The sequence below is a fragment of the Cebus imitator genome, unplaced genomic scaffold (assembly GCF_001604975.1).
Source record: "Cebus imitator isolate Cc_AM_T3 unplaced genomic scaffold, Cebus_imitator-1.0 Scaffold169, whole genome shotgun sequence".
Classification (NCBI taxonomy): domain Eukaryota; kingdom Metazoa; phylum Chordata; class Mammalia; order Primates; family Cebidae; genus Cebus; species Cebus imitator.
The window spans coordinates 822,306-834,936 of NW_016107484.1; the positions used below are offsets into that span (position 1 = coordinate 822,306).

General features: G+C 46.9%; 1 protein-coding gene across 1 annotated transcript in view; it reads left to right on the top strand.

Moving 5' to 3' along the window:
- Positions 1-3,352: 3,352 nt before the first annotated feature.
- Positions 3,353-12,631, top strand: part of PSMD9 (proteasome 26S subunit, non-ATPase 9) — a 30,062-nt gene continuing 20,783 nt past the window's right edge. The window contains exons 1-2 of the mRNA XM_017544290.2: positions 3,353-3,615; positions 9,784-9,886. Coding sequence (XP_017399779.1) covers positions 3,478-3,615; positions 9,784-9,886 — 241 coding nt within the window. The 5' untranslated portion in view covers positions 3,353-3,477. The remainder of the gene's footprint in view (positions 3,616-9,783; positions 9,887-12,631) is intronic.

The following is a 12,631-nucleotide window of genomic DNA, read 5'->3' on the forward strand; positions in this document are numbered from 1 at the left end:
TGGGATTACAGGCGTATGCCACCACACCCAGCAAAAAAAATTTTTTTGCATTATATTAGAGACGGGGTTTCACTCTGTTGGCCAGGATGGTCTTGATCTCCTGACCTCCTGATCTGCCCACCTCGGCCTCCCAAAGTACTGGGATTACAGGCGTGAGCCACCATACCCAGCCACTTTTTGTATTTTTAATGGAGACAGGGTTTCACCATGTTGGCCAGGATTGTCTCGAACTCCTGACCTCAGGTGATGTACCCACCTTGACCTCCCAGTGCTGGGATTACAGGTGTGAACCACCACGCCCAACCCATTATCTTATTTTTAAAAATTACTTTCTGCTCTGCCCCAAACTGCCCAGGTACTAAATATTAACAATCTCACAGGTATAACTGCTTACCTTTTTCCATTCTATGGGGGAGTTGGCTTTATTGTATAAAAATAGGATGATTTATTATGTGGGTCTCTGCATCTTACTTTTCCAAAAACTTAAATATTGGCAACTGTGCTGGATTCTCCATTAGCTCCTCCAAATCCCTTCCTTCCCTGCCCTCCTCTGTGCCTCAAGCCTTATCACCCTCAGCCAACCTGAGACTCTGGCAGGAGAGGAGAGGAGAGACTATTGGGGCGTCTCTTCCTGGGCTCCCTCCCTGCCAGATGTTGTTTCAGCAGCAGCTGTGTCCTGCACTGAAAGCCACACTCCTGTTGTGTGGCTACAACTCTCTCTGGGTTCCCAAACTCTCCCTTCTCTTGTTCCTTTAGGCTTAAGGGGTGGGTAAGAGGCCCCATGCTCACCAGCCCCAGGTGGCTTCATTATCCTTATCTGCTCCCATGACTTTGTAAATTGCCCCTTCAGTAAACGCCCCACAAATAGCCTTCTGAGCGGACCAGCTGTTTTGTGATGGGCCTCTGAACTGATTCGGCAACTAACTTAAAATTCCTTTTTTTTTTTTTTTGAGATGGAGGCTTGCCCTGTTGCCCAGGGTAGAGTGTAGTGGCCCGATCTTGGCTTACTGTTACCTCCGCCTCCCGGCTTCAAGCAATTCTCGTACCTCAGCCTCCCAAGTAGCTGAGAGAGTCTTGCTCTGTTGCCGAGACGGTGATCTGCCTGCCTTGGCCTTCCAAAGTGCTGGAAATCTAGGCATGAGCCACCTGCAGAACAGTTTCCTTGAACATGCATATACTTTTCATGTGGATTTGCTAATTGTTACATTTGCCTCTTTCTCCCTTTGTATGGTTTTCTTTGAACCACTTGCAAGTTAGTAGCAGAAATCATGACATTACACATCTAAATATTTGAGCATTTATCTCCTTTCAATAAACAGAAAAGAGATTCTCTCAAATAATTGCAACACCATTATCTGACTGAGGAAACTTAACACAGATATACTGTCATTTAATATAAAGTTCATAATTAGGTTTCACCAATTGGCCCAATAAGTCTTTTAAAGCTGCTGTTTCTCATTAAATAATTCAAGTAAGGATTGTGTATTGCATTTAGTCACTGTCTGTTCCTCTCTTTTTATTTAATTAATTAATTGAATTTTTTTTTTTTTTTGAGACGGAGTCTTGCTCTGTTGCTCAGGCTGGAGTGCAGGACATGATCTCAGCTCACTGCACAGCCTCCCAGGTTCAAGTGATTCTCCTGCCTCAGCCTCCCAAGTAGCTGGGATTACAGGTGTGTGGCTCTGTGCCTTGCTAATTTTTGCATTTTTAGTAGAGACAGTGTTTCACCATGTTGCCTAGGCTGGTCTTGCACTCCTGACCTCAAGTGATCCGCCCACCTCGCCCTCCCAAAGTGCTGGGATTACAGGGGTGAACCACCATGCCTGGTCCTTTGATAATTAATTTTTTTGTTTGTAGAGACGGAGGTTTTGCTATGTTGCCCAGGCTGGTCTCAAACTCCTGGACTCAAGGGATCCTCCTGCCTTGATCTCCCAGAGTAATGGGACTACAGGCACGAGCCACGCACCTGTATCTCTCTCTCTCTTTTGACAATGTTAGAAATGTTAGTTTATTTTTGACGGGCGTGGTGGCTCACTCCTGTAATCCCAGCACTTTGGGAGGCCGAGCCAGGTGGATCATTTGAGGCCGGGGTTTGAGACCTTCTCAGCCTCCTGAGTACCTGGGATTATAGGCGTGTGCCACCACACCGGCTAATTTTTTATATTTTTGGTAGAGACAGGGTTTCACCATGTTGCCAGTCTGGTCTTGAAGTCCTGACCTCAAGTGATCTGCCTACTTTGGCCTCCCAAAATGTTGGGATTACAGGCATGAGCCACCGCACCTGGCCCATTGCATTTAGTTGATACATCTCTTTAGTCTTCTTCAATCTAGGCAATTGCATATCCGCCTCCTTTGTCTGTCCCCCACCCCTCATTCTCTATGTGTATTTCACAACATTGACTTTTTTTGAAGTTTCTAGGCCAGTTGTTTTTACGTATGTCCCTTCTTTTGGATTTGTCTGTTTTCCAATTATTACATTCAGGGAAAACATGTTTGGATACTACACAGATGACCATTAAGCCCTTTTCACGACAGAATGTTAGAGGCACGTGGTCAGATATCAAGCTTGATTGTTTAGTTAAGCTGGGTTGGAATTTTGGCCTCACATTTTGCTAGTTGGGAAAATTGGTTATTGAGATGTTTTCTCAGTTGTCAAATTGGGGACTAATAATCTAGCTTCATGAGGTTGTTGAATTAATAGATGTAAGGCACTTAGAACAGCATCTGATACATTATAAGTATCAATAAATAAACACTATTACCATTATTATTATCACTATAATTTATAGAGGCCTTAACAGGAACAGCCAGCACCTTCAACAATGTATTGCTCTTAGGAAACAGTCCATGAATATTTGTTAGCAGAAGGACAGCTCTATGAGATAGACTGCTATCAATTACTGCCCCATTTTACAGATGAGAAAACTGAGGCTCAGAGAGGCAAAGTAGTGACCTAGGGTCACACAGATTGCCGTTAAGAGGCAAAACCCAGGATGTGTACTCAGGCATATCGCATCCGTAAAGTGAGGGATAAGGAACCCGAATGTATTTTGTAAATCTTCCAGGGCTGTGTGGATGTGAAGAACTGAATTGGAGCGCCACGCAGAGGTTCTCTGGCATACAGTATCCATCTATACAGTAGGCGCTCAATAAATGTCTGTTGCACGAATGAGGAAAGAAAATGAGTCGGCCGGGGCGAGATCATCCCCTAGCGCAGGTGCGCACCTGCGTGGGGAATCCATTTCGCCCGACGCTACTCCTGCCGGGTCACCATAGGCGCACGTGTTCCGGCAGGGTGCGGCTTCCGGTGACCCATCTCCGCCCCAAGCCCCGCCTACCAATTCCCGCCCTTTGCCTCTTCGCGCTCGCGGACAGCTAGGGTGTTTTGGCCCAGGGGCGGAACCGTAGTCACGGTCTCCTGGGGCGTCGCCCGTAGCCCGGGAGCCGGGTGTCTGGAATCGCTGCCCACGGTTCACGATGTCTGACGAGGAAGCGAGGCAGAGCGGCGGCTCCTCGCAGGCCAGCGGCGTGACTGTCAGCGACGTCAAGGAGCTGATGCGGCGCAAGGAGGAGATCGAGGCGCAGATCAAGGCCAACTATGACGTGTTGGAGAGCGTGAGTGTGGGCTCGGGGCTCCTGGGCGGGCGTGGGGGCACCCCAGGTCTCCTGACTCGGCGCTCCATGCCTGGAAGACTGAGAAGCCCCGGCGGGCTCAGCTTGGGCGCTCAGCTACGGATCTTCTTCTCCCTGGGAGGCCCAAGGCGCCGCAAGTGCGGCCTCTGTCGGCACAAGAAGACAGGCAAAGAACTTTAGCAGCTGAGCAGTTAGCCTTATTGATACCCAGCAAGCGTTTATGGAACACTACTGTGTGCTAGGCGCTGGTTTAAGTGCTGTGCTTTGTTAGTTCATTTAATCATCACAACGACCCTTTGAGATGGATACTGTTACTTTCTCCATTTTAGGGAGGGGGAAACAGGTGTTATTTGACTGGTGATTGAACAACTGTCATGTGCTTTGCTGACTGCCTTCTCTTATTTTTGTATTTTTTGTAGAGACAGTCTGGCTATGTTGCCCAGGTTGGTATCGAACTCTTGGCCTCATGCGAACCCTCCCGTCTCGACCTCCCAAAGTGCTGGGACTATTGGAATGCCACACCCGGCATTTGCTGATTACATCATAAGTTCTTAAACCTCAGTGTGTATGTGAATTACCTGGGGATCTTATTAAAATGCAGATTCTGTTTGAGTCAGGGAGCAGATTCTGCATTTATAGCAAACTCCCAGCAATGCTGATGCTAGTCGTCTAAGGACAGTACTTTGAGTGAGTGAGGGGCTTATTATCCTTATTGCATAAGGAGGAAACTGAGGCCAGAGAGGGGCAAACATTCATCTAAGGTCATGCAGTTCGGAAGTGGCGGTGGTGGGTCCAGCTTAAAAGCGGATGCAGGTTTTATTATGCCACCTAGTGTAAAATCACATATCAGTTTGCAGAGGAAGATTCAATTAGTTATGCCCAAGTAGGGTGGGATGGAATGCATTTTAGGTGATGTAAGATGAAGTTTCTATTTCTTTTCTTTTTTTGAGATGGATTCTCGCTCTGTTGCCCAGGCTGGAGTGCAGTGGTGCAGTCTTGGCTCATAGCAGCCTCCGCCTCCTGGTTCAAGTGATTCTCCTGGCTCAGCCACCGAGTAGCAGGGACAACAGGCATGTGCCACTACGCCTAATTTTTGTATTTTTAGTAGAGTCAGGCTTTCACCATGTTGGCCAGGCTGGTCTTGAACTCCTGACCTCAGGTGATCCGCCCTCCTCAGCCTCCCAAAGTGCTGGGATTACAGGTGTGAGCCACCATGTCCAGCCATAAGATGAAGTTGCATATGGAGGGCCAGAGAACCATTTTACTAGGTGCTGACTATATGCCCAAAGTGGGATTCAAACTTCAGGTCTGTTACACGCAGAACCTGTGCTTTCACGCAAATTACCAGCAATTTCTCAAACTTTATTTTCTGCCACATGCAGGATACTATATGCATACACCACTTGTACTGTTATTCCTTTGATATTTTTATTTAAATCTACTTTTAAACTTATATAAATGTATTATGATTATTATTATTGAGACAGGGTCTCACTCTGTTGCCCAGGCTGGAATTCAGGGAAGATTGCTTGAATCCAGGAGGTGAGGCTCACTGCAGCCCCACCTCCTGGGCTCAAGCAATCCTCCCACCTCAACCTCCCAAGTAGCTGAGACTATAGGTTAGTCCCGCCACACCCAGCTAATTTTTGTATATTTTGTAGCTATAGGGTCTCACTATGTTGCTCAGATTGGTCTCAAACTCCTGGGCTCAAGCAGTCTTCCTGCCTCTGCCTCCCAAGATATTGGGGTTACAGGGATGCACCACAGTGCCTTGTTCATAAATGTACTTTAAAAGGAAATTTCAAAACTCACTGCATATGAAAAAGGAGAATCTCTTCTCTTAAATATAAGGTTAGATACTTTACAAGTTGATACGGCATGTTAGTTGCTTCTAGCTAGCTGCTGTGCTTGCTGAAGGCTTTCAGCCTGAAACCCTGTTCTGTTTGTTTCTAAAAAGTGTGTTTGGGCCAGGTGTGGTGGCTCACATCTGTAATCCCAGCACTTTGGGAGGCTGAGGCGGATAGATCACGAGGTCAGGAGTTTGAGACCAGCCTGGCCAACATGGTAGAACCCTGTTTCTACTAAAAATACAAAAATTAGCTGAGCATGGTGGCACATGACTATAATTCTAGCTACTCGGGAGGCTGAGGCAGGAGAATTGCTTGAACCCAGGAGGCAGAGGTTGCAGTGAGCCGAGATCGCACCATTGCACTCCAGGTCTGGGCAACAGAACAAGACTCTGTCTTGGGGGCAGGGGGAGAAAAAAAAGTAGGCTTGGGCTGGGCGCAGTAGCCCACACCTATAATCCCAGCACTTTGGGAGGCTGAGGTGGGTGAATTACCTGAGGTCAGGAGTTTTAAGCCTGCCCAACATGGTGAAACCTTGTCTCTACTAAAAATACCTGGGAGGCTCAGGCAGGAGAATCGCTCAAACCTAGGAAGTGGAGGTTGCAATGAGCTGAGATTGTGCCGTTGCACTCCAGCCTGGGCGATAGAGCAAGACTCCATTTCAAAAAAAGAAAAATAAAGTGGGTTTGGGTGCAGTGGCTCACTATTTGGCAGACCAAGGTGGGAGGGTCACTTGAGGCCAGAAGTTCAGTACCAGCTTTGGCAACATAGTGAGACTCTGCCTCTACAAAAAAATATTTTTTTTTTTTTTTTTTTTGAGACGGAGTTTCACTCATGTTACCCAGGCTGGAGTGCAATGGCGCGATCTCGGCTCACCGCAGCCTCCGCCTCCTGGGTTCAGGCAATTCTCCTGCCTCAGCCTCCTGAGTAGCTGGGATTACAGGCACGCACCACCACGCCCAGCTAATTTTTTGTATTTTTAGTAAAGACGGGGTTTCACCATGTTGGCCAGGATGGTCTGGATCTCTTGACCTCGTGATCCACCCGCCTCGGCCTCCCAAAGTGCTGGGATTACAGGCTTGAGCCACCGCGCCCGGCAAAAATATTTTTTTAAATTAATTGGGCATGGTGGTGCACGCCTGTAGTCCCAGCTACCTCAGAGACTGAGGCAGGAGGAATGTTTGAGCCCTGGATGTTGAGGCCGCAGTGAGCTATAATTGCAACACTGAACTCCCTTTTGGGCGCCTGTAATCCCAGCTATTCGGGACGCTTATAGAGGAGAATGGCTTGAACCTGGGAGGCGGAGGTTGCAGTGAGCCAAGATTGTGCCACTATACTCCAGCCTGGGTGACAGAGACCCCATCTCAAAAAAAAAAAAAAAAAAAAAGAATGAACAGCTAAAACTATAAATCTCGTATAATAAAGCCTAGGAGTAAATCTTCATGACCTTGGATTAGGAAAGCCTTCTTAGATATGGCACCAGAAGCACCAGCTACAAAAGAAAAAATGATAAGTTGGACTTCAACATTTACAACTGTGTTTCAAAAGTCATAGTAAAGGAAGTGAAAAGGTAAGCTACAGAATGGGGGAAAATATTTGCATATCATTTCTCTGATAAGAGGATAGTATTTAGACTATAGTAAGGGCTTTTACAACTTAATAATAAAAAGGCAACCTGACTAGAAGATAGGGAAAGGACCTGAATAAACATTTCTCCGAAGAAAATATGGTCAAGTGGCCAGGTGTGGTGGCTCATGCCTGTAATCCCAGGACTTTGGGAGTCTGGGGCAAGAGTGTTACTTGAGGCCAGGGGTTTGAGACCAGCCTGGGCAGCATAGGAAGACCCTATCTTTACAAAAAATTAAAAATTAAAAAATTAGCCAGGTGTGGTGACATGTGCCTGTGGTCCCTGCTACTTAGGAGGCTGAGGCAGATCGCTTGGACCCAGGAATTCAAGGTTGCAGTGAGTTATGAACACACCACTGTACTCCAGCAGCCTGGGCAACACAGGGAGATCCTGTCTCAAAACAAACCAAAACAAACACAAAAACCATTAGCTTTTACACTTTACGTGGGTCAGTTATATGGTATCTGAATTATATCTTAAAACTGGTATAAAAATGGAGGCTCTGGCTGGGTGTGGTGGCTCACGCCTGCAATCCCAGCACTTTGGGAGGCCGAGGCGGGTGGATCATGAGGTCAGGAGATTGAGACCATCCTGGCTAACACGGTGAAACCCTGTTTCTACTAAAAATACAAAAAATTAGCCAGGTGTGGTAGCTCGTGGTTGTCGTCCCAGCTACTTGGGAGGCTGAGGCAGGAGAATTGCTTGAACCTGGGAGGTGGAGGTTGCAGTGAGCCGGGATCACGCCACTGCACTCCAGCCTGGGCAACAGAGCGAGACTGTCTCAAAAAAAAAGAAAAAGAAAAAAGGAGGGTCCTAGAGATAGCCAGTAACTGGGGGTGTTGCAGAGACCAGCACCAAATGGACACTTTTTGCCTTGACAATTGAAGGATTGAGGAGAATTGGGAAAGGAATATGTCTTTTGATGCAGGCTTATTTAATGCCATATGTGTAAGCTGCCAGTGTTATGGATCCCACCCTTTGGGAAGCAGAATTCGATATGACATTGATTCTCGAAGGCTAGTCAACTCTTAACCTCTGTGGGAAGGAAGGAGCAGACACAGGTTTTTAGCTCCTGGAACATTTCTGCAGTGTCATAGCGATTCCTGTGTTAGGGGAGTATGGAGAACTATCCCCCTGCCACAGTGGATGGTAGGTTTGGATGTAACCCAGAGGCTTCCAGGGAGAAAGGGAACAGAGTGAACAGAATGCCTCTTTGCAGTGCCTGCATACACTGGCAGCTTGTCCCTTGCCTGACTAATCCTTACAGCCACTGTTTATGACTTCTGTGCATAGTGGTTTTCTGGGGCCACCATAACACCACAGAGTTGGTGACTTACAACAGCAGGAATATACTCCATCCCAGCTCTGGAGGCCAGAAGTCTGAAATCCAGGTATCAGCAGGGTTGGCTCCTTTTGGAGGCTCTGAGGAACAAGCTCTCAGGCCCTTCTCCCGGCCTCTGGTGGCCGCTGGCAGTCCTTGGCTTAGAGCTGTGTAACTTGAACCTCTGCCTGCATCTTCACATGGCCTTCTTGCTGTGTCTCTGTCCCACATCTACCTCTGCCTTTGTTTTGTAAGGACAGCAGCCACTGGCTGAGTTTGTTTCGAGAGCCTTAACATAATTACATCTACAAAGACTGTTTTTCAAATAAAGTCATATTTACCGGTTCTGGGGGTTGGCACTTGGCTATCTTTTTTGGGGGCCACTCTTCAACCCACTATGCTGTGTGTGTGCGTGGCGCTGTGCTGTGTGTGTACGTGGCAGTGTGCCGTGTGTGCACGTGGCGCTCTGCTGTGTGTGCGCATGGCACTGTGCTGAGTACTCTGTGCAGGTCCGCTCATTAGCACTTGCAGCAGATAGGAAGAGAGGCGAGTGCTTCTATTCCCATTTTATAGTTAAAGAAGCTGAGGCTTAGAGAGGAGAAGGTCTCAGCTAAGGATGCCCAGCTTGTATGAGGCAGAATTGAGATTCAAATTAAAGTCTAACCAGCTGCAAAACTCCTGCCCTGAACCGTGCGACTAGCTTCACTGCTTTTATGTCCTCTCCTCTGACTTATATCTTTAAATTTTTTTTAAAGGTTGTTTTGAATAGGGAATACATTCCCATAGGCAAAATTCAAAAACTACAGAGGGATATAAAATGAAATGTCTCTCTCCCCGCCCTGTCACCCAGCCATCCAGTTCCTCTCCCCGGAGGCAGCTAGTGCTATCACCGTATCCTTCTTGGAAAGTCCTTTCAGATCTTTTTATTTTCCGAAGAATCAAAGCCCTGCCACTGCTGGGTGCCGTTTGGACTTTTCACTCCCCTCTGGCTTCCAGGGCTAGCAGCCAGGTGTTGGCCCTCTGTGGGAAGGAGGGTCTGGAGGAGTGGAGGAAGAGACTGGCCTTGGGGGTGATGCTCAAAGAAGTCTTTGGTTTTATCAGCACCGTTTTAACCCCTAAACGGAATGGATTCATGTATTACTTGCGTTGTTAAAAAAAAATGATTAAAAACAGTGCCCACTCCAGGGTAGTAGTGAGGGCATGGGTAGAGCCCCTAGTCTGTGCTAAGTGATCAGTATGTGGCAATTTTCATTACTGTCCCCTTTATTATGACTTCAGAAGAGAAGGGTTTGGGGAGAGGCATCCTGGGGACGTTACACCTATGAGCTCCTTTTAACCACATTTCTTTCCTCCAGCAAAAAGGCATTGGGATGAACGAGCCGCTGGTAGACTGTGAGGGCTACCCCCGGTCAGACGTGGACCTGTACCAAGTCCGCACCGCCAGGCACAACATCATCTGTGAGTCACCCTCTTAGAGGACTTTCCCCACCTGTGGTGGGAGGTGTTAAATAAATAAAACCAAGGATCCATCTTATCCACTGCCTTCTCTTCTGTCTTGATGGGATTATCTTGTCCCCATCCAAGGAAAGAGAACCAAGGCAATGGGCTAGACTCTAAGGTTCTGTATTTCTGGTTTCATTTTCTCTCTCTCTCTCTCTCTTTCTCTTTTTTTTTTTTTTAATTCTGGCTCTTGCTCTGTCTTCCAGGCTGGAGTGCAATGGCACTAACATGACTCACTGCAGTCCCAACTTCCCAGGCTCTAAGCAATCCTCCTGCCTCAGCCTCCCAAGTAGCTAGGACTTAGGAGTGTGCAACCATGCCCAGCTAAATTTTTTTTAGTAGAGACAAGTCTCGCTAAGTGGCCCAGGCAAGTCTTGAACTCTTGGTCTCAAGTGGTCCTCCTGCCTTGGCCTTCCAAAGTGCTGGGATTATGGGCGTGATTTGTTTTTAATTAAAGAGCTAGCAGAGAGTACAGATTGGGTAGTATATTTGTTTTCTTTTTCGGCCATAACAAATGAGCACAGACTTAGTAGCTTAAAAGAACGCAAATTTATTCTCTTACAGTTCTAGAGATAAGAATTCCAAATGGGTCTCACTGGTCTAAAATCAAAGCGTTGGCAGGGCTGGCCCTTTCTGGAGGCTCTATGGGAGAACCTGTTCCTAGCTTTTTCCGGTTTCCAGAGGCTGCCCATGGTCCTTGACTCATGGCCCTCGTCCATCTTCAAAGCCAGCAATTGCATTTCCTCCATTCTGATTCTGTCATCACATCTCTTTCTCTCACTCTCCTGCCTCCGTCTTTCACTTATTATTATTGTTATTATTTTTATTTTTTTATTATTTTTTAAGATGGGGTTTCACCATGTTGGTCAGGCTGGTCTTGAACTCCCGACCTCAGGTGATCCGCCCACCTTGGCCTCCAAAGTGCTTGGATTACAGGCGTGAGCCACCACGCCTGGCCTAGTATTATTATTATTTTTTGAGATGGAGTTTCACTCTTGTTGCCCAAGCTGGAGTGCAATGGTGTGATCTCAGCTCACTGCAACCTCTGCCTCCCAGGTTCAAGCAATTCTCCTGCATTCAAGTGATTCTCCTGCTTCAGCCTCTGGAGTAGCTGGGATTACAGGCACACGCCACCATGCCTGGCTAGTTTTTGCATTTTTAGCAGAGATGAAGAAGTTTCTCCATGCTGGTCAGGCTGGTCTCAAACTCCTGACCTCAGATGATCCGCCTGCTTTGGCCTCCCAAAGTGCTGGGATTATGGGCTTGAGCCACCACACCCAGCCTCTGTGATGACACCAGGCCCACCTGGATAATTCAGGATTATGTCTGCATCTTACAGTCCTTAATCACATCTGCAGAGCCCCTTTTGCTGTGTAAGGTGGCATATTCACAGGTTCTAGGGGCTAGGATGTGGACGTGTTGCGGGTCATTATTCACTCAGCCATAGATAGGCAGCTGTCTCCACCACAGAGTCCTATTGCATTTATCCTCCACATTTTTCACTTATTAACTCCTTTTTAATCTGTTTAAATCTTGATTTTATCTGCGTCATGTTTTATTTATTTACTATATTTATTTTTTGAGATGAAGTCTCACTCCATCACCCAGGTTGGAGTGCAGTGGCACCATCTTGGCTCAAGGCAAACTCTGCCTCCCAGGTGACAGAGCAAGAGACCATCTCAAAAAAAAATAAATAAATAAATCTGTTTGAGCAATTCCTTATTGGTCTTCTTTTGAAAAATCTATTCTTGGCTGGGTGTGGTGGCTCATGGCTGTAATCCTAGGGGATGCCAAGGATCGATCCCCTTTGGGATGCCAAGGCGGATCACCTGAGTTCAGGGGTTTGAGACCAGCCTGACCAACATGGCAAAACCCCGTCTCTACTAAAAATACAAAAATTAGCTGGATGTGGTGGCACATGCCTGTAATCCCAGCTACTTGGGAGTTTGAGGCAGGAGAATTGCTTGAACCCAGGAGATGGAGGTTGCAGTGAACTGAGATCATGCCACTGCCCTCCAGCCTGGGTGACAGTGCAAACAAGACTCCGTCTCAAAAGAAAAAGAGAAAGAAAATCTGTTCTCACAAGTTTATTTTGTTGTACAAAATAGGCTTTTTTTTTTAAGAACAGTTATAGATTTACATAAAAATTGGAAAATAATGCAGAGCAGTCCTTTAGCTTTTGTGCTTAGTTTCTCGTATTGTTAATGGCAAATAGATATATGTATCTGTATGTATATATATATATATATATATATATTTGAGACGGAGTTTCGCTCTTGTCACTCAGGCTGGAGTGCAATGGTGCGATCTCTGCTCACTGAAACCTCTGTCTCCCAGGTTCAAGCGATTCTCTGGCCTCAGCCTCCCGAGTAGCTGGGATTACAGGTGCCTGCCACCATGCCCAGCTAATTTTTTTTTTTGAGATGGGGTCTTGCTATGCTGCCCAGGCTGGTGTGCAGTGGCACAGTCTCAGCTCACCAAAATCTCCATCTCTCAGGTTCAAGCGATTCTCCTACCTCAGCCTCTTAAGTAGCTGGGATTACAAGCACATACCACTATGCCTGGCTAATTTTTTGTATTTTTAGTAGAGATGGGATTTCACCATGTTGGCCAGGCTGGTCTTGAACTCCTGCCCTCGTGATCTGCCCATCTCGGCCTCCCAAAGTGCTGGGATTACAGACGTAAGCTACCATACCTGGCCTT